The sequence below is a fragment of the Dendrobates tinctorius genome, unplaced genomic scaffold (assembly GCF_039654945.1).
Source record: "Dendrobates tinctorius isolate UK_male_01 unplaced genomic scaffold, ASM3965494v1 ptg000011l, whole genome shotgun sequence".
Classification (NCBI taxonomy): domain Eukaryota; kingdom Metazoa; phylum Chordata; class Amphibia; order Anura; family Dendrobatidae; genus Dendrobates; species Dendrobates tinctorius.
This window is the reverse complement of record NW_027361679.1, coordinates 76,995,959-77,018,526: the sequence shown is the minus strand read 5'-3', so window position 1 is coordinate 77,018,526 and position 22,568 is coordinate 76,995,959. Positions and strand designations below refer to the sequence as shown.

Below are 22,568 nucleotides of genomic sequence, written 5' to 3'. Positions count from 1 at the left end.
TGGACTCGGACAGCAATGGTAACGTGGTGCTCAGAGAATGGCGTGAGAATGATCCTGCTATTGCAGGACTTCAACCTGTTAATCAAGGCAGGAGCAAGGACGATGCAAAGGCCTGCCGAGACAAGTACTGCCAATACTTTAATTTGCCTGGTGCAGTGACTTGGCAGCATCAGATATAGTTTGCATGTAAAAAAATTTTTGGTTATACTTTTTTAAACTTTCTGATAATAAAAATATTTAACATTCAAAATTGCTTTCATGTTATTTTTATAAATTGTGCAATATGGGAGGGCAAAAAGGGAGTGATGGGGGGGAAGAAGTTATGGTAATGGGGATAACGCAAAAAGAGGGGTGTGATGGGGAGGGGGAATAATGTGGAGAAGGCAAAAAGGGGTGTGATGGGGAGGGAGGAGTAATGGGGATAACTCAAAAAGAGGGGTGAGATGGGGACAGTGGAGTAATGGGGAGAAGGCAAGATGAGGGGTGTGATAGGGGAGGTGGGAGTAATGGGACAAAGGCAAAATGATGTAATGCCTACACATATGCAAGTTTATTCATGCAAGGAGAAAAATGGAGCAAACAGGTGTATATAGTAAAAAAGTAGTCATCTTTATTAAGTAAATACAGACAAGTATAATGACAAATAGTAATAGATAAAATCGTGAGAACAACAACACCGCAGGATAAAGAACCAAAAGCCCCCGGGCACAATGACAGCCACCATGCATATCGTGGCGTACAAGTGTGTATAACTCAATAATAAGTATCACCACGCAACCACCTGAACAGTGCTACACCGCAGAATGTAAGTGTGGAAATATCCAAGAGGCGCTAAATGCGCCAGGTATAGAGAGCGGTATCTTACCAATGGTGGAGGCAGAGGCTGAAAGAGTCCGGGGCCAGGTAGGGGGCGAACCCGACGCGCGTTTCGCGTGTTTGAACACACGCTTCCCTTGAGATTCAATGGATTGTTTTCCCTATCTCTAGGGCCACCATCACGCCTGGCATCGCGGGCAGCACCACCAACAGCCCCAGCATCTTAAGGGGATCACCACGGTCACCACCTACTCCTTCGCCCCGCTGCCAGCCCATCTCCAGCATCACTCCATGATATCGCTGCAGGCTCTCCATCCCGTAATTAAAGCAATTATTTATAAATAAAAAAAAAAAAGCAAAAAAGGGGTACTTGAACGTTTCGCTTTGGAAAGGATGGAGGGTTGTCGTTAAATATTTTCTTTTTGGTCCCATAGCCGTTGCTGCCAGTGGTTCGGGGTGGGCTATGAGCCCCTCACCTGAGACAACTGAGCCGCCACAATACTGTAAGTATAAAAACAACAACCATGTACCTTTTGTTTGTAGTGTGCCAATGATGTTGGAGAGGTTCTTGGCGGGCCTACAAGAGGGTGTCAGTCCCCAGTCATTTTTTTTTTGGTTGTTTTATTTGTTTTTTTTTGTTAAAGAAATTTGTTATGATGTTTAAAAATTTTTTTTACATATATAATATAAATGTCACAAATATATATTTATATATTTTCAGTTTATATACGCGGCTGGGTCGTATTTATTGTAAAAGATTTTCATGTCTACGGCCATCTTTTTATTGTAGTCTACAATAATGTTCAAATAACAAACAAAACCAAGAAAAACAGACCTGTATTCAGTTGAAAAATAACATTTTTATTAAAAAAAGAAACAATTTTTAAAAACTATATATACAGAAAAAAAAACTTAAAAAAATATTTGCAGAACTACAACTGTTGGTAATATGTATCGTTTTCATTACCACGTTGCCTTGGTGGAGTATAAAAAATAGCTTAGTTACTCACTGATAACAGTGTTTCGCTGAACCCATGACAGCACCACGGAGAGAGGGAGTCCGCCCATCAAGGACAGGAACCTACAGATAAAAAGGCGGCACCTCTCCTCCGCCCCCAGTTGGTTACAGAGCATCAGAGGGTCTCCCGGTTAGTTAACAACAAAAGTATATACATAACATTATAATATGCATATTATGGAGAATCCCCGTGTCTAACAAAAACACTTTATATACATTAACTCGTGCTCACCGCACACGTGAAGGGGGGGGAATAAGCGGGTGCTGTCATGGGTTCCGAGAAACACCGTTATCGGTGAGTAACTAAGCTATTCTCTCTCACCCATGACAGCACCATGGAGAGAATTTCAGAGATTGGTAGCTTAGGGAGGGACCACCGCCTGAAGGACCCTTCTCCCGAAGGTCAGGTCAGACGTAGAGGCTAGATCTAGTGTTTGAAAAAGGTAGGTGTTGACCAGGTGGCCGCCTTACAGATCTGCTCTATTGATACCTCTGATCTTTCTGCCCATGAGGGCGCCACTGCTCTTGTAGAGTGGGCTTTTAAATCTTCCGGGATGGTATTCCCACTGGATGAGTATGCCAGGGCAATCGCATCCCTTATCCATCTTGCCAGGGTACTTTTGGACGCCTTGAGCCCCTTCCGAGGTCCCTGGAAACACACTAAGAGAGACCCTTCCTTCCTACATCCCTTGGTGGCCTCTAGGTACTGCACTAGGCACCTCTTCACATCTAGAGTGTGAAATTATTCCTCTCCCCTATTCCTAGGGTTTGGGCAGAAGGAAGGAAGGACTACCTCTTGTGATCTATGAAAGTGTGTTGACACCTTAGGTAAATATGCTGGGTCAGGTTTCAATATAATTCTATCATCCATGATTTTTGTGAATGGGGGTATCGCCAATAAGGCTTGAATGTCACTCACTCTGCGAGCGGATGTTAGGGCCACTAATAGTATCGTTTTTAATGATAAAGTTTTTAATGGAGCTGACTGAATGGGCTCGAATGGGGGTCTTGTTAGGGCCGACAACACTAGGTTCAGATCCCATGATGGTATCTTCTGGGTGGTTATCGGTCTAGACCTGGCTGCGGCCCTCATAAATCGTGTTACCCAAGGGTCGCCTGCCACATTCTGATTATAGAGGGCACCTAGAGCCGCTACCTGTACCTTCAGTGTATTAGTCGCTAGCCCCTGTTCTAACCCCTTTTGTAGGAATTCAAGGATTTTATCAATTTGTATTCCGTCCTGAACCCTTGCCCCGGAGCTGGATTGAAATTTCCTCCAGGTTCTACCATAAGCCCTGGTTGATTGGTTTCCTACTTTTTTGTAACGTGAAAACCAGATTTTCTAAGAACCTTTTCCCCCTCAGCAGTGCCCTTTCAAATTCCATGCTCTTAAATGGAGGTTCACTGCTCGAGGGTGTAGCACGGGACCTTGAGACAGGTCGGGGAGATCTGGTAGAACCCAGGGGTCGGTTACTGACATCATTCTCAGCCATGAAAACCATGTTCTTTTTGGCCAAAAGGGGGCTATTAATATTATTCGTGCCCTGTCTTCCCTGACTTTCCTTATTACTGCCGGGATGAGAATGGCCGGTGGAAAGGCATACATTAGTCCTTGTGTACACGGAAGCATAAACGCATCCAGGGTCCGAGGATTCCCCCTGGGATCTAGGGAACAGAATGCTTCCACTTTTTTGTTTTTGTGGTCGGCGAACAAATCTATGTCCGGGGTCCCCCACATTTTCACAATCTTCTGAAAAATGGACTGTTTTAGAACCCACTCCCCTTGATGTAGTTGGGTGCGACTCAGAAAGTCTGCTGTCTGGTTCTCTGCTCCCCGTATGTGTAATGCCGATAGAGATAGTAGGTTTTCCTCGGCTAGCGTGAATATTTCGGAGGATGCGTTCATTAGCGTTCTGGACTTGGTTCCCCCCTGGTGGTTTATTTAGGCCACCATCACTCGATTATCCAAAAATATGCGGACATGATGGCCTCTTGATGCTGGTAAAAAAGTGTTTTAGTGCGTAGCCTACTGCCAGCAGTTCTTTTTGGTTCGAGGCTTTTAGCTCCTGACCTCCCCATTCCCCCTGAGCCACCTTGTTGCTCATGTGTGCTCCCCATCCCACGGGACTGGCATCTGTGGTGATTATATGTTTTTTGTCACCCAGAGAATCCCTTTGGACAGGTTGTCTCTGTTCCCCCACCAAGCTAGGGAACGAATAGTTTCTGAGTTTATAGTAATATGGCCTTCCAAGTGGTCTCCTAAAACCGACCGGTTGCTCAAGACATCCCATTGAAGATCTCTCGTGTGTATCTGCGCCCACTAGACCGCCGGCAAGCATGCGGAGAAGGACCCTAACAGAGACATTGCTTTTCTTAGTGTCATGGAAGGGTTCTGCATTGCTCTTTATATCATGTGAGCGATCCTCTCCTTTTTGTGATCTGGCAGGTAACACAACTGGGTGTTTGAATCCAGTGTCAGGCCTAGGAACTCCTGGACTCTCCCGCCTTGATTTTTTCAGGCTTACGAGCCACCCGAGGTTTTTTAGAGTGCCCATCACTGTCCCTCTGTTCCCTGCATCTTTGGGCTGAGTCGCTCGCTATTAAAAAGCCATCCAAATATGGGACTATTAGAACATCTTGTTCTCTTAGGTGAGCCATTATCTCTGCCACCAATTTCGTGAAGACCCGTGGGGCAACCGAGATCCCAAATGGCAGGGCCTTGTACTGGAATTCCCTTATTTCGCCTGCTATAGAGACCGCCAGTCTGAGGTATTGTCTGGAGTCTTTGTGGATGGGACATGGTAGTAGGCATCGCTGAGGTCTAAAACCACCATAAAGCAGTGTGGAAAGAGAATTTTGATGGTCGATTTGATCGACTCCATTTTTAATTTTTCGTTTTTGACGTAATAATTCAGTCTTTTTAAATTTATAATTGTCCGGAAGGTACCGTCTGGTTTGGTTATTAGGAAGAGAGGCGAGTAGAACCCTATGCCTTTCTCCCGCGGGGGAACCTCCTTTAGGACCTTTTTGTTCAACAGGCTTAGGACCTCTTTTTCGAGGGCTTCTTGTTCTTTCGAGGATCTTATTGGGGTCACTATATATTTTTGAGGTGGGAGAGAAAAAGAGTCTAACCTTAATCCTGATCTTATGAGATTTATCAACCAGGGGTTGTTTGATATTTTCTTCCAGGCTGGAAGAAAAAAGCTTAGCCTCCCTCCCACCTTGGGCAAACAGTCACTTGGAGGGCTTTTTGTCCTGGGACGAATTACCAAAGAAGAACCCCCTGTCCCTTCTTCTGTCGTCCCATTTCTGTTCTCTCGGGGGCCTCCTCTGAAAGAATTTTTTGTTACGAAAGGACCGTTAAAGCCTGTGGGGCCTAGGTTTGGGAATCCTTTCTTTTTGTCGCCTGCCTTTTCAAGGATGTCATCCAAGGTCTCCTTGAACAGGAATTTCCCTTCACGGGATGGCGCATAATTTCATTTTAGTTTGTAAATCTCCAGGCCAACATTTTTTCAAATGATCTTTATTGGTATTTTAAATTTTTAAAAGGTATAGGTAAAGGGTAGGGAAAAGAGGTAGGAAAGTAAGGTGATAAGGAGGAAAGGGCAATGGAACAAGGGAAAGAAGGGATGGGGAAAGAAGTAAAAAAAAAAAACCCTATAAAGATAGGGGAAAGACAGGTATACATATATACACTATCATGGGTTATATACAGTTGAACACGTAAAGCTTAATAAAGTATCCAGTAAAGGATTGTGTGCATATCATACAGTAAATCTGCACAAGGTTTAAGTTGCTTATTACAAACACCAACACCTGTAAATAAAAAAGCAATACAATAATATACCTCAATGAATCCTAAGTTACTCCTAGCAAAACACATACAGTTTAATACAGAAGCTGAGAAAGTTGCTTATTATAAACGCCAACACTTGTTAAAAAACAAAAGACAGTACACAAAGTATATAGTTTTACAATACTTGAGACTACAGATCACTGCAAGTAATCGCTTAATAAATATATATAGACCTGTCGCGTCCGGGTACACATATAAGTGACCCTAAGACCTTGGGGAGATAAAGTCCGGTTCATTCAAAAGCCATAAAGTGGAAAATACTTCTTTGCCAATCAAAATACTTATAAACCTCAAGACACTCAGTTTGGACACGGATCTGAATTGGGCGGCGAGGAGGATCCAATTGAGGCCCCAGAAGAGATTATTCCAGCAGATATTAAAAAGTCGATTCCCTCTTCTGGTGAGGAAACAGGAATTATTTTGGATGCAAACTTCACTTGCAAAGTAGAAAATTGAGTCCAGTTATGAGATTCCGCTATACAGGAGCTTACGGGTGGTAAATTGAAACAGCTTGCATTTTTGTAGTGTTGATCTAGACAGGTCCTTAAAGAACATCAGGTGTTTATATGGAGACTGTAGTAGTAGCGGGTCTTTTGATATCCCTAAAAGTGTATTCCTTACCCAATTGGGGTAAAATGAGACAATAACGTCTCTGCTTACACTTGAGGGCAGTGAAGGCGGTCTACGTATTCTGAAAGCTTTTTCAATCAAAGTGGTTTCTTTAAGATTCGGGATCAAATGGGAGGTCATCATGGAATTGTATTCTTTCAGTTGTGAGGACTGCACTGATTCAGGGATTCCTCTAATCTTTGTTATTTCTCAGCTTATAATCCTCAAAACTAGCCAAGGAATCCCTAAAGGTGATAATGTCTTTTCGTAATTTATCCATTGATTCCGTGAATGTAGGGAGGATCTGATGTAGTTTTGAATCTATAGTGTCAGGATTTTTAAGAGAATCTGGTATTTTTTGATTTTTTGTAAATTTATCAAAATCCTTAGTGGAATTTGGATAGGAATCATCAGTTAAACGTAGCAAGGTGTGTTTAAAGAAATTTTTTATAAAAACCTCAGATGCCTTAGATTCTGTATGTTGCTTAAGCGGGTTTCCCTGGACAACGTGATTTCCAACGGAAACATCCAAAGATTCCAAAAAAGCTCTAAACATCCTGGCTACAAAGCCTTCTGTGGGATAGTCATCTGAGGCAGGTATGTCATCTAATAATGGGTAATTTTCTCGAGCCTGTCCTTTACCTCTAAAGATGAACGTGAGGAAGAAGTCTCATTAGACACCCTGTCCATAGAGGAATCGCTCCCATGATCATTATATGAATCAGCCTCCACCACAAACTCCTCTGAATACAGACTATCAAGATCTTCCAAAGGACTTGAGGAATTTAAAGAATTTCCGCCTTGATCCAAATGGAGATTCATGTCACAATAGTCCCCCAAGGATGACTGAGTAAGATCAGAACTTTTACCATCATGTGTGTTAGCAGCTCCATTCTGCTGCACTCCCTCAATAAATTGATACACTTCCCCTTTAAGCATAGGAATACTAACAAATGGGTTAGGGGATATCTCTCCATTATTAACCCCTGGAACAGACCTATATTCCTCTGACCTGTCAGCTTGTATTTTGTCATCAGGGGGAGATTTTAGCTCTGTGGGTGTATGAAAGAATCGCTGTGTGTTGCTTCCCATCTCCTGTATTAAATTAGCAGTCTCTCTAATTAAAGTAAAAAGCTCATCTTTATTTGTGGTATACACAGGGGGTTCATTGCCTAAAATCTGTCTTCCCAGCCTCACAGTGATCCCCCTCCCCGGAGTGGCAGTCTCGGTTCTCCCTGGTGTGCTGCAGCTGACAGACACCCTCCTCTGGTTTTACCTGCGGTTCCAATGCCCGACTCTCTTCACTACGAGCTGATCTTGGCACAAACACTGGGGCATCTAAACTGAGGGTCCCTGCTGTGTCTCGCAGTGCTGTTGAAGTCTCTGTAATCAGCTGTTACTGCAGAGCTAAAGTTGCTGAGTCACTGCTCTCTCTACCCGGCCTCATCAGCTGTTCCCCTGCTTCTGAACACATTGCGGCTCCTGGGCACGTCCTCACATTGCTGCCAGCAGGCAGCAGAGCAGATACAGACATCAGTTTCTCTGAGGGCAACCTGTGGGCTGGTGAGTCTCCTGGGGCATCCAGATGGTGGGTCTCTCCTGGGTCTCCCTGCGCTATGGAAGTCTCTACAATCAGCAGTGGCCCCAGGGCTGAAGCTGCTGAGTCACCATTGTCTCTTCCCTGCCACATCAGCGGTTTCCTGACGCCTGAGCGCTTCCTCACATTACCGTCAGCTGGTAGTGGAGCCGCAACATGCGTTGGCTTCTCCGAGGGCGACCCATGGGCCTGTAAGTCTCTTGGGAGTCCTGATTTTACTGCTGGTGAGCTGGAGGCTTTTGCTTGTAGCATCAGTCTGTGTTGTCCTCCAGCTGGGAGTGGGCCCCTGCCAGGTTCTCCCCGACCATTCACATGTCTTGTTAGGGGATTTTTCTTTGTAGATCCGAGTCCATGCATCCTGTCATCAGTTCCAGGCATATTTCTTCAGCTTTTAATCAAAAAATTCCACTTTTAGTAAGCTTTTAGTAGCTTAAATAGGGGATTTTTCAGGAGCTCCTGAAGCACAGGTCTGCTCCCTTCCCCTGCAAACCACGCCTCCCCAGGCCAACATTTTAACCACAGCATTCTTCTGGCTGCGTTTGATAGGGCTGCCGTTTTGGATGACAACCTTACCGAATCAGCCGAAGAGTCAGCTAAGAAGGCCGCTGCCCCCCTTATCATTGGAATGGATTCTAGGATCTTTTCCCTGGGAGTACCTTCCCTTAGCTGCTTCTCTAGTCGGTCTACCCACACCATGAGGGCTCTGGAGGTACAGGTTGCCGCTACAGCTGGCCTGTTTCCTCCTGATTCCCAGGTGCCCTTGAGTAGGGTATCCACCTTTTTGTCTAATGGGTCCTTCAGAGTACACATGTACTCAAAGGGGAGTGCAAATTTCTTTGAAGCCTTGGTGACCGCCACGTCCAGCTTGGGGGCTTTATCCCAGGACGTCGATGCTTCCTCATCAAACGGGTATTTCCTTTTAATGGATGGAACCGTAGAGTTCTTCCTATCTGGTCTCTCCCATTCTCTGTTTATGAGGCCCTGGACATTCTCATCTAATGGAAATACCCTCTGTTTCTTTTGACCCAGTCCCCCAAACATAATGTCCTGGACTGATCTGATATGAATGAGTCACCGTAGGAGGCAACAACAGAAATGCTAGCCAAGTCCAGAAAATCAGAGAAGTTGGCAGCTATCGGATTGCAGACCCCTGAACCTATCAACAACTAGCAGTAGCCGTGGGGGGTTCCTACGATGCCCTAGACCCCTCGATCACAGCCGGAGAACTGCCTAGCCTAAAGACAGAAGGGGAAATCTAAACTGCCCCAGAGCAGACCCCAAAGCAATAGGCAGCCCCCAACATATAATGACGGTGAAGCAAGATGAAAAAACACTAACACAGATAGAAAGATAGACTGAGCAAATAATGGGGCCCAAGCTAACTAGATAGGACAGGATAGGAAAGCTGCTGTCTGCAATCCGCGAAAAACCCTATCAAAATAAGAGCCAACAGACTGACAGGGAAAAAAGGCCCTGAAGACGCTAGGCTTCAAAAAGACTATGTCAGTACTCAGGTATTTTCTGAAGACAGAGTAAACAGACAAAAAAGGAATTCAGCTCACCCCAGCAGGGAATGGCAGAATCAAGAAAAGCAAGGCAAAATAAAACCAAAACACAAATGCAAAAAGGCAAAGCAGAAAACTTAGCTTTTGAAGAGCAGGAATCAGACTGGTCTCCTAGAATCCCTCAGAGAAATCACCAGCGAGGCAGAAGGGCGTCGGCTGCCTTATATCCAGTCAGAAATCCCCGTCGCCTAGTCATCCTCTACCAGCTCAGGTGCTTGGTAATCAGCCTCACTACCTTCCTTCACCAGAAGAGCGAGTTCATCAGACCTCAATGGTGAAGGGGAAAATGAACTCATAACAGTACCTCCCCCTTGAGGAGGGGTCACCGAACCCTCAACCACGCCACCAGGGCGATCAGGGTGAGCCCGATGAAAGGCACGCACCAATCTTTTGGCATGAATATCAGAGGCAGAGACCCAGGAATTATCCTCCTGACCTTAACCCTTCCACTTAACCAAATACTGGAGTCTCCGTCTAGCCAGACGGGAATCCAGTATCTTCTCTACCTCATATTCCATGTTACCTTCAACCAATACAGGGTCCGGAGCTGCCACCCCAGGAACTACTGGTTCAACAAACCTCTTCAACAAGGACTTATGAAACACATTATGGATTTTAAATGTGACAGGAAGAGCCAACCGAAAAGAGATCGGATTAATGATCTCCAAAATCTTGTAAGGCCCAATAAATCTAGGCTTAAACTTAGGAGAAGCTACCTTCATAGCGATATTTTTTGATGATAACCAAACCATATCACCCACCGTAAACTGGGGACCAACGGTCCTATGTCGGCTGGAAAACCGCTGGGCCTTTTCCTGGGAGAGAGATAACTTATCCACCACTTGGTCCCAGATCTGGTGCATTCTCTCCACCACAGTGTCAACACCTGGGCAGGCAGAAGGCTCCACCTGCCCTGAAGAAAATCGAGGATGAAACCCAAAGTTACAAAAAAAATGTGACATCAAAGTGGCAGAACTAGCTCTATTATTTAAAGCAAATTCGGCCAAGGGCAAAAATGAAACCCAATCATCCTGATCAGCGGAAATAAAACATCTCAAATACGACTCCAAGGTCTGGTTTGCTCTCTCCGTCTGCCCATTGGTCTGAGGGTGAAACGCAGAGGACAACTGAATTCCCAGCTTGGAACAGAACGTCCTCCAAAATCTAGACACAAACTGAACTCCTCTGTCAGATACAATGTTCTCAGGAATACCGTGCAAGCGAACCACCTGTTGCAAAAACAGGGGCACCAACTCAGAAGAAGATGGCAACTTAGGGAGTGGTACAAGATGAACCATCTTAGAGAACCTATCACAAATCACCCAAATAACAGTCATTCTCTGAGAGACAGGCATATCAGAGATGAAATCCATTGAAATATGGGTCCATGGCCTCCTGGGGACCGGCAAAGGCATCAACAACCCACTAGAGCGAGAACAAGGTTTAGACCGGGAGCAAGTCCCACAGGACTGCACAAAATTCCTGACATCACGAGACAAGGCGGGCCACCAAAAAGACCGACTCACCAGATCTCTAGTACCAAAAATACCTGGATGACCAGCCAATGCAGAGCAATGAACTTCAGACATCACTCTCTTCTTCCACTGGTTAGGAACATACAACTTTTACCACCTGGGTCCAAAACAGGTTTATTTTTCGCCAAAGGAGTAGCATCAATCAAGGGATAGGCGTCTGCAGAGGTGTCATAGGAAACCCACAACGTTTAGCAAAATCCAAGTCCATTAGGTTCAGGGCTGCTCCTGAATCCACAAAAGCCTTGGAGGAAAATGGGGACAGGGAGCAGATCAGAATAATTGCCAGAAGAAACTTAGGTTGAACACCACCCACAGAAAACGTGTGTGCAAAACGTTTCTCTCGTTTAGGACAGACAGAAATAATATGCGAGGCATCTCCACAAAAAAAACACAGCTTATTACGCTTTCTGAACTCCTGACGTTGCTCCCTGGACAAAACTCTATCACATTGCATAGGTTCAGACACTTGTTCAACAGGTGGCAACACCTCTCGTGCAGCCCTGCGTTCACGTAAACGCCGATCAACCTGAATGGCTAATGACATAGAATCGTCCAGACCAGAGGGAACAGGAAATCCCACCATAGTATCTTTTACGGCTTCTGACAAACCCTTCCGAAAGAGAGCTGCCAAGGCATTATCATTCCAGGTAGTAAGGACCGCCCACTTTCGGAATTTTTGACAGTACAATTCTGCAGAATCTCGACCCTGGCTCAATGCCCCAGGGTCTTTTCAGCCTGATCAATAGCATTAGGTTCGTCATACAACAACCCCAAGGCTTGAAAAAATGCGTTCACATTAGTCAGACTAGGATCATCAGGTTTAAAAGAAAACGCCCAATCCTGGGGATCGCCACGAAGCAAAGAGATGACAATTTTAACCTGCTGCGCAGAGCTCCCTGACGAGTTAGGCTTCAAGGCAAAAAATAATTTACAATTATTTTTGAAATTCAAAAATTTAGACCAATCCCCAAAAAACACATCAGGAGTAGGGATCTTTGGTTCAGCGGCATGTGAATGAGCAAGGTAGGCGGAAATTCCCCGCACTTCCGCAGTGAGCTGCTCCACACGATCAGACAATTGCTTTATCTCCATTGAGAGAAAAAAAAATTCCCCCTACGGCCTCAGAGATATAGAGGAAAAAATATACACACTTTTTTTTTTCTTCAATTCTTTCCTGCTATTGAGTACCCTAGGATCTGCGGTATGGCTGGTGATTCTGTTATGAATGAGTCACCGTAGGAGGCAAAAACAGAAATGCTAGCTAAGTCCAGAAAACCAGAGAAGTTGGCAGCTATCGGATTGCAGACCCCTGAACCTATCAACTAGCAGTAGCCGTGGGGGGTTCCTACGATGCCCTAGACCCCTCGAGCACAGCCGGAGAACTGCCTAGCCTAAATACAGAAAGGGAAATCTAAACTGCCCCAGAGCAGACCCCAAAGCAATAGGCAGCCCCCAACATATAATGACGGTGAAGCAAGAATAAAATACACTAACACAGATAGAAAGATAGACTGAGCAAATGATGTGGCCCAAGCTAACTAGATAGGACAGGATAGGAAAGCTGCTGTCTGCAATCCGTGAAAAACCCTATCAAAATAAGAGCCAACAGACTGACAGGGAAAAAAGGCCCTGAAGACGCTAGGCTTCAAAAAGACTATGTCAGTACTCAGGTATTTTCTGAAGACAGAGTAAACAGACAAAAAAGGAATTCAGCTCACCCCAGCAGGGAATGGCAGAATCAAGAAAAGCAAGGCAAAATAAAACCAAAACACAAATGCAAAAAGGCAAAGCAGAAAACTTAGCTTTTAAGGAGCAGGAATCAGACTGGTCTCCTAGAATCCCTCAGAGAAATCACCAGCGAGGCAGAAGGGCGTCGGCTGCCTTATATCCAGTCAGAAATCCCCGTCGCCCAGTCATCCTCTACCAGCTCAGGTGCTTGGTAATCAGCCTCACTACCTTCCTTCACCAGAAGAGGGAGTTCATCAGACCTCAATGAAGGGGAAAATGAACTCATAACACTGATCTATCGGGCCGGGGATCTTCCACCCCCATGGTGGATCTTACCGCCTTTACTAATGCATCCACCTCATCCAGGGGGAAACAATGACGACCCTGTCTCCTCATCAGAGGATGACAAGTCGGTGTTTGAAGTATGGGAGGTGACTTCCCCTGATGTTGAGCTTTCCGATCGGGATTCTATTACCGTGTCCCTCTTTCTTCCCTTCCCGTTTTATGGATGAAAGGGCACTCTGAACCTCCGAACGGATTACTGCCCTTAGATCTGAGGCGTAATCCGGGGTTTCGTCGCAGAGAACTTCTTGTATGCAGGAGTCGCATAATTTTTTATCCCAGGCTGCTGGTAATGGCCTTTTACAGGTGGGGCATTCCCTGTTCTTTGTTTTTTCTTTCTTCTTTCCCTAATAAGGGAAAGAAGTCTATTAAAATGGGGAACATTCACGTAGAGCACTTACCCCATATGCGCGGTTGCAGGTAGCGGTTCTGGAGGTGGATTTAAATCCCTCACTGGGCAATCCACGGCAGGTGACTTGCTTCTTGCAGTCGATTTACTCTGCTGCGTGGAGTGTCTACTGGACCGGCTCTCCCGCCCGTCCTTGTCTTTTTTCCGGCGCTGGTGGTGTTGCCTATGTTGCTGCTGCTGCTTAGGCTGCTGTACTGCCTGCTGCTCGCTGTCCTCCATGTTCACAAGACGCTTCCAGCATAGAGGCAGCTTCAGCGTTTTTTCAAATCTCCTGCGCTGACGTCACCTGTTACTCCCGGCCTGCACCGCTGTGCTCCGGGGAGCACGCACCGAGCATGTGCTGACCGCGGGACCCGGAAATCGTCATTTTCTTTTCCGGGGCAGCGCCATCTTGGTACACCTCTGTACCATGGCGCTGCCCGCGCATGCTGGTGTCCCCCAGCCCCATTCTTCTCTCTGGAGCGGCAGCTCCGTCCTCCCCCGCCCGCTCACCCTGAACAGCCCATCAGCTGTAGCGGTGGCTTCAGGAACCGACCCCGCCGCGACAGGGGCCTCCCCGCTGCATTAGTGCGAACGGGACGGTCCTGGACTCCTCTTCAGGTAAGCTGCTGCCGGTTCCGTGGGTCACCCGTCAAGGACATGAACCCAACTGGGGGCGGAGGAGAGGTGCCGCCTTTTTATCTGTAGGTTCCTGTCCTTGATGGGCGAACCCCCTCTCTCCGTGGTGCTGTCATGGATGAGAGAAAAGGTGGGGGAACAAGGCTTGGGTTGTGCTGATGGTCTATCCCCCTCCTCATTGTAGGTTCAAGAGGCTCAGGATTGTGCAGCCCAGAGTATTGCGGGTAGTGATTTCTGTCCATGACACCAGACGTGTCAGTGAGTTTCTCGGTAGCTGCTTGACTCAACATCTCGAGCATAACCCTTTCAGCATGAACACGCTGTATTGGATCGAGTGTTGGCAGCTTCTCATTAGCATAGTACGCAAAGCCAGTAAGGTTCTGGGGTGTAGTTAGGACTTTTTTGGCAAGTTGTATAAATTCAGGAGTAGCCGAGGTGGGGGCCTTCCTTTTTCGACCTGAAAATGTGAGTCGCCTCGGCACAGATGGGGATGGTGGCTCAACTGTTTCCTCCTCTTGCACCGTTGCCATGCTGTCTTGTTCAGGCGTGATTAGTGGAGGTGTGATGACAGCCTCTTCTGTGTCCTGCGTGAACAGAAAAAACATGTTACATCACAAAGCTAAAGAAATTTATCTTCACACTATAACACCAACATACAGCAAAAATGTGATAATGGGACTAGAATCAATGGTTATTAACAGTCCTTCAACGGTATGTTAAATACATAGGCCTCAAATTTTCAACGTGATTATCAGTACGTTATGGGATAACTTTTTGCTAGTGTGTCGATTTTTCCTAATTCATTTTTAAAATTCAATTCCAAAATGGCATGTACATTCCTATGTGTACTACAAGATAGGTACTTAAATCTCCGACATGGGAGTCCTGCTGGATCACAGGGTCTGGTGCCAACATAGATGCCATTTGTCTCGGTACTTCTTGGTCCCTTGTGAAAGCAAGATCAAAGTACCACAGTTTGGGGACATATACATCTTCTGACCCGGCTCCTGATTTGCTTGAATTCTCCACTTTGTTTAGTTCTTTCCTGTATACAGTGCGGAGGGCCTGAATTCTTTTTTTGACCGATGACTCATCCACTGGCTCATTGGGGTAATGGTTTTTGGAAAGCTCCACCAGTTTTTGGTAAGCCTCCTTCTTTTTCATCCTGTTGCTGTAATCCGCTGATTTTATTTTCCACAAGCAAGGCACCGAGCGGTACACCTCAATGAAGTCCCGCAGGAAATCTTGCATATCGGCCATCTGTAAAAAAAAAAAAAAAAAAAAAGGATTATGTGAGAACAGCCCAATACAAGTAACATTTGTTTTATTGAAAGGTGTGATAAAATAAAATGCGTACATAGCCTAAAACTTAAAACACAGCAAGGATCATTAATTGGCGGTGGTGGGCGCGGTAGAAACAAAAATGGCTGCCTCAAAAAAAATTCAGAGATGGCCGACAACTGTTAACACAGCCGAATAAAATGGCGATGGTGGGCGTGGCAGAAACAAAAATGGCTGCCCCCCAAAAATTCAGAGATGGCCCACAACTGTTAACACAGCTGGATAAAATGGCGATGGTGGGCGCGGCAGAAACAAAAATGGCTGCCCCAAAAATATTCAAAGGCTGACAACTGTTAACACAGCTGTAAAAAATGGTGGTGGTGGTGGGCGCGGCAGAAACAAAAATGGCTGCCCCCAAAAAATTCAGAGATGGCAGACAACTGTTAACACAGCTGGTGGGCGCGGCAGAAACAAAAATGTCCGCAAGATGTGATGGCGGAGGGCGGTGGCAGGAAAACTACCACGGCTGCTGTATATAAAAACATATTAATATTGAATAAAGTTCGAAAAAATTAAATGCCTAAAAAATCATAAAATAAAAAGAAAAAGTGCCTACCTTACAAGACAGTATAGAGATCCTGAAGGAATCAATAAATCCGGGCCAATCGCAATAGCGACACAGAATGGATCGCTGGAGCTGCAAAGCTGAAGGCTGGCAGGACGCAATATGGAAGGCTGCTGCAAATTCGTATGAACCACTGCGCTCGAGAACAATGGAAGGGAGCGCTAATACGTCATCTTTTTATTACACGGTTGTCCAATCACAAAGCGAGAGCTGTGACAAACAGTCATGACATACAGTGACCACCAATCTGTGCTGAGGGGCGTGGAAAAGGTTGGGCTCAATCACGCCTATCGAGGTCTTTTACAATACATGATGTGACAGGTCCCAACAACCGCCAAGGTCGTTATACAGATCGCTGATGTGTCGTGTATGAGATCTTCCTGTTTGGAAGCTAACTAGCGACCATATAGTGATGTACTAACAATCTCTGCCAGGTCGTGTCGTTGTCGTGATCGCTGGTGCGATCGCTTAGTGTGACAGTACCTTTAGGTGTTTTTCACATCTGACCAGACCAGCCGAGACACCCTTTATCCCGGGCACGTGCATTTTCTTCATACAACCTCCTTGGTAACATATGGACTTGCACCATTTCCGGAAACATATATTATATATATATATATATATATATATATATATGTATATATATATATATATATATATATATATAATACATTGTTTTTTGTATTGTGATTTTCTATTGCTACTTTATTGTATTATTAAATCGAGTATTGGTTCTTTACAGCTTGTCGGACGGTCCCTATTTGATTCACGGTCCCTCTGTGATAATTTTCCCTGTCCTCCCCCCCTCTTTAGTTTGTACATTTATTACTTTCTCACATTTGTTTTCTTTATTTATTTGCCTATTTTTCCCCTCCCCTTTTTTTTGTTTACACTTTTCCTTATATATTTTTATTATCTTTCATCTATTTTCTTCATTAATTTTTTATAATTTTTATCTATTTTTCCATTATCTCATTTCTATTTATTTTTCTTTTCTAACTTGGCATCTTGTTTTTGGCCTCTCCTTTGGCAGCTCAGCCAGTGGGCTCCATTAGTGGCTATATTAGTTCTGGGTCTCCTCCATTTCAGAACTGGGTATACTAACAAGATTTATTACAAAATGATTTCTTTCTAAATGATCCATTTCTGTTGATATGCAGATGAACTTGGTTCTATCTGCTTAAAAAAACATGTTTTTTTTTAACTAATAATATACTCTTTCTTGTCTTATTTTGTTGGGGCGCTTTATTAATAATATTTTGGTTAAGGTCTGCCCTGTTTCGGCATATATCTCTCTCCTACCAAGCACGGGCTGATTGGCGCACGCACAGTAGTTTTTCTGTAGCCAGCTTGCTGTATTGGACTCAGCTTATTGTTTTTGCATTGCTGCTCTGCCGAGCGCACTGACTGGCGCATGCGCAGTATGTTATCCAGCGGCCATCTTGGTACATCGCCTTTAATACTTCATTTTGTCATTCTGCGATTGTGCAGACTTTGTTTCCAACTTTGCTAAATGCCGGTCATGGTCTTTCTTCCCTTACACGCCCGATGGCTCCCAGCTGTTCCCAGTCCCTCATAATTGAACCCAGGTATTTATATTCCACCCGCTCACACTCTGTCTATTGCTCCTGATGAAGCCAGCTTGACTGGCGTATCACGTCGGGCATTTCTCCTGAGCCCCTGCCTTCTCTCCCCATGCCTCTCCACTCACACTGCATGAGCGTCCTTGGTCTTTACTCATCCATGCAGGTATTTGCCTCTGTGACACAGGTTGTATGCGGTGTTTTGCCCCCTCCATTCTAGGGTAATCTCTCATTTCATTTCAACAGCAGAATAACACCTGCTGCATCCATTATTTAGTCTCTGCAGTGTTTGGTTTTATGGGAATTAGGTTGCATACTTTAAGTACACTTATATTGTGGTATATTGTGCACCACTTTAACCCTGTCGTTTGTTGATCTGTAGAAAATATTGTGTATGTGGGGTCATTGCAGGTGCTTAACCCTCATGGGTTATGGTATAAACATGATTGCATTTTTGCAGTTTTAATTGTTTTTAATGTTTTTTGTGTGTTCGGGTGTTCCAATAAAGAATTATCTGTTATTATTTCTTCGGTGATCCCTGCTATGTACATGGTCTTTTGCAATTTCACCGCACTTGGATTTTTTTTCCCATTTTCGAGTACATGACATGCTAAAACCAATGATGTCATTCAAAAGTACAATTCGTCCCGCAAAAAATAAGCCCTCACATGGCCATATTGACGGAAAAATTAAAAAGTTATGGCTCTGGAAAGAAGGGCAGTGAAAAACGAAAATGCAAAACCGAAAAGCTTGGGTCATAAACGGGTTAAGGTAGTCTTCTTGGTCGCGTTAACATCGGCTCAGAGGGTGAGTGATATCCAGGCTCTTTCTAAACTCCCTCCATATAGCCAGTTCATGGAAGACAGGGTTCCTGGAAGACAGGGTGTTACTTAGGCCAGATCCATCTTACTTGCCCAAAGTAGCCTCCAAATTCCATAGGTCACAGGAAATAGTTCTCCCTTCCTTCCTTCCCAATCCTAGAAACCAGAAAGAAATAAAGCTTCATACTCTAGATGTTAGGAGGTGCCTGTTAATAGAATTTATCTGTCACTAATCCTTGGAAGGATAGTTTCTTGCTCGTGTCCTTCCAAGGTGTCAGGAAGGGTCTTAGGGTGTCAAAAAGTACTTTGGCTAGGTGGATTAGGGAGGCTACTTCATTAGTGTATACATCGAGTAGCAAGACGGCATGGAGGGCCTGATGGCGCATTCCACTCTAGTCATGGCAACCTCATGGGCTGAGATGTCTGAGATCTCAATCGACCAGATAGGTAAGGCAGCTACATGGTCTTCTCCTTCTACCTTTTATAAACTTTATAGGTTGGATATGGGTGCCTCTTCAGATCTCACCTTTGGTATAAGGGTGCTATAGACTGTGGTCCCTCCCTAAGGAAATTCTTACCTCTCTGTAATTCTCTCGTGGTGCTGTCATGGAAGACCGAATAAAGTCTTAGTTACTGGTAACGGTATTTTTCGGAGCCCATGACAGCACCCTTAGATTCCCCCCCTTCACTTCTTCCTCTTGTAAGTAGCTGTGTAATCTCCGTCTCCTTGCAAATATTGCGCATGCACTCAACTTTTGTCCTTTCATGTCAGTGTGCGATGAAGCCAGGTGCTCTGCATGTCTGGGGAGCACATTGTGACAACGTAAAGTGCAGTTCATGGAGTAGTCGAAGACCATACCCTCTGAAAGTACTGCTGTGCTCCCCAGACATGTGCAATACACCTATGAAGCCAGGTGTACATTCCCTGGCTAAATGACATGAAAGGACAAAGAGATGTGCAAACAACCAGCAGACGACTAATTTGGGAATCCAATGCCCCCCTCGACTAGTCTGACACTAATCAGCATATCACAAATGGTTTTATAGAATGGTTTTTTGACATTTACTGCAATCATATATATTGTACAAAGGGCTTGTTATGAAGGAAATTAACAATAAGAATAAATGCAGGTGGTTGTTTTGAGGGGCCTTGGGGAGCAGGAAGGTTGCGTTTAAAGGGAATATGTCAGCAGGTTTTGCCATGTAATCTTACAACAGCATGAGGGTAGGGGCTGAGACAGAGTTCAGGGATATGTCACTTTTTAGGCAGTGAATATTTTTTTAGGCACATGATCACTGCCTCGACTACAAGCTGAGCCCTAATCCGACCACGCCTCTTCCTCTGATAAGCTGCTCACTGTCAATAGACAATGTACATAGAGAGCTGTGTTTTGGGCAGGGTTAGGCTTTCTTAATTTTGCTCCATCTAAAATCTCTAATCGTGTAACAACGGCTGCACCCAGTAAACTACCGTATTTTTCGGACCATAAGACAAACTTTTTCCCCAAAAAATTTTGGGGAAAAGTGGGGGGTGCGTCTTATGGTTGCAATATACTCACTTCCAACCATGGCTGGAGGCTGGTGCGGGTGCCGCGGGGCTGTGGTGTGGTGGTGGCGGCAGGCTGTGCTCCGGTGCAGGGGCAGCGGCTCTCTGTGCTCTGTGTGGGGCTCTGCCGGCATTTCCTCAAAGCCCGAAGGCCCCCGCACATCCGTTGTTGGCTGCCGCCATATTGCGGTGGCCTCCGGGACGAGATCTGAACCTGGGCATGCGCCGTCCCCGGACCGGAGGCCATCTTCCCGGCGTCTATGTTCCCGGAGGCCACCGCAGCATGGCGGCAGCCAGCAACGGATGTGCTGGGGCCTCCAGGCTTTGAAGAAATGCCGGCGGAGCCATTGCTCCTGCATCGGAGCCGCTGCCCCTGCACCGAAGCACAGCCCGCCGGCACCACCACACCACAGTGCCCACCTGCCCCAGCACAGCCCAGCTTCCCCAGCACAGCACATCTGCCCCAGCACAGCACACCTGCCCCAGCACGGCACACCTGCCTCAGCACAGCCCAACTGCCCCAGCACAGAGCCGCCACCACCGCACCAGCCTGGACCACTGAATGAGCCGTGACCACTCCTCCACCTGTGCCGGATCCCTTCCCTTGTCAGCTGAATTCGGACTGTAAGACGGACCCCCATTTGACACATTATTATTTTTTTCTCTATTTTCCTTCTGAAAATTTGAGGTGCGTCTTATGGTCCGGTGCGTCTTATAGTGCGAAAAATACGGTAAGCCACACATTTTTGGAATCAAGGTCTCATTTCCTACATTATGTTGCACTCAGATGAAGTAGCAAAAACCGTCTGACAGATTCCCTTTAAGTAGCTCTGATGTGCATCCTATATTTGCAGCCGGGGAGACTACTATTGGAGACTCGGGTGCATCCCACCAAAGCCCGTGTGTTAATGTGGAAATTACTCTCTGCCATTTCTGCTCGAGAGGTAAATGAGAAACATCTGCTTTTGATCCGAGGTAAGAATCAAAATGACACATTCAAATCCATGGGGCTGTGAAAAATCATTGAGAGCACATGTATGCCATCCATGTACTGTCAACTTTTAACATTACAATGGGTGGGAGAAGATTTTCATTATACTTATTATTTTCATATGAGAAAATCACTGATGGAAATCAGTCTGGTTTTTTTTGATGTACGAGAAAAATCATTGAATTCGCATTGAAGTCTCTCATTTTTAGAGATATTGGCATATTAGTTGCAGTATTAAATGTATTTTTCAAAACAATCTAGTTGAGACCAGTTTTTTTTTTTTTTCAGTCCATGGATATTCAGAATTCTGTTTTTTGTGATCATTCAGCTATCCCATCAGGCATTTATGGCTTCACGTACACATAGAACAGATTCTTGTTCCTGAATTCCACAACACGTCACTTTGTGTTGAAAGCTTTGGCATCCTTCCGCTGATGTAAATGCTGCTTGGGCTCGGTTCACACCTGTGTTCAGAAATTCCATTTGTCTGTTCTGTTTTTTCACATGAATTGTCTGCTATAAAGTGGATCACTTGCATAAATGAAGTAAACAGAAGCAGGGGGCTCCAGTAACTATTATGGGATCTGAATGGGCTCTATCGTGTGTCCGTTTTTAAAAAGATAAGTTCTGCATGATGCGGATCTGCTTTTTACAGGTTCTTCATAAAACAGGACAGACGGCGATTCCCAAATGCAGTTGTGAAACCCAGCCTGAGCCAGATATGCCAACAAAGGGGTTAACAGACCATACTTAATATTGTCAGGGTCAAACCGACCATAATTACTGGAAAATAGAATAACACTTTCACGATAAATTGCGAATGCCATTAGAAACTAACATGCAGTGGAAAACTGAGGCTGTAATATGATCATAAAACTGATCACTTAGAACACCGATCTATTCGGATATTTACTATTTCTCACCCAAATGGTGGATCAGTGTCATTGGATTCTCCTTTGGAACTCGTATTATTTGTGTGGGCAACCTTGATGTGGATATAAAGTTACTACGGATCTTTTTCTTCAATATTTAAGGCTGTGTGCCTTGTGATGCCAATATTTTCCAGTGTTACATCCTCTTTCAGTTCTAGAGGACATCTTGGCATAGGCATACAAATTGAATAAAAGACTGGGTGATAGCCAATTTTCATCATCCAATCCAGTAATACCTGGTAAAATAAAACAAGACAAAAATCTTATTAAAATGATAAATATAAAAGGTTTTGAGCAGCTTGTCAACTTTTTTTAAAATTTTTTTCTTTCAAAACAGTTTTTCAATTCTGTCAATAATCTGCTATTAACAGTAAGGGCTTGTTCACATGACTGGATGAAAAAAATTGACGGTTTTATCCAGAAAAGTGGGATAATTCTTCTTATTTTTTGTTATCCGTATACAATCAGTTTTTTACCAGCAGCAGCTATTAATCATGTAAAAAATTTTTTACAGTTTCCTATGTTACAGAATTGCAATGCATCTGTAAAAATCGGATGCTAAATTGTGACAACCGATTTTTTTACTTGCGCCCATAGACTTGAATGAGTAAGTCTCATCTCATTTCCGGAAGGAAATTGTGCATGGTGCCAATTTTTTCACATGCCGAATCAGTCAGTGAAAAAATTGTTCATCCA

The 22,568-nt window shown here is 44.8% G+C and overlaps 1 protein-coding gene across 5 annotated transcripts in view; it reads right to left on the bottom strand.

Moving 5' to 3' along the window:
* Positions 1–588: 588 nt before the first annotated feature.
* Positions 589–22,568, bottom strand: part of UBXN8 (UBX domain protein 8) — an 84,316-nt gene continuing 62,336 nt past the window's right edge. For 3 of the 5 annotated variants that reach the window (XM_073543451.1, XM_073543438.1, XM_073543460.1), the window contains exon 8: positions 19,425–22,108. In XM_073543451.1, the coding sequence (XP_073399552.1) occupies positions 21,947–22,108 (162 nt within the window). In that variant the 3' untranslated portion in view covers positions 19,425–21,946. Of the gene's footprint in view, positions 15,354–16,657; positions 18,560–19,424; positions 22,109–22,568 lie in introns of those variants that run through there. The other 2 variants (XR_012219959.1, XR_012219960.1) reach the window with 2 other exon arrangements.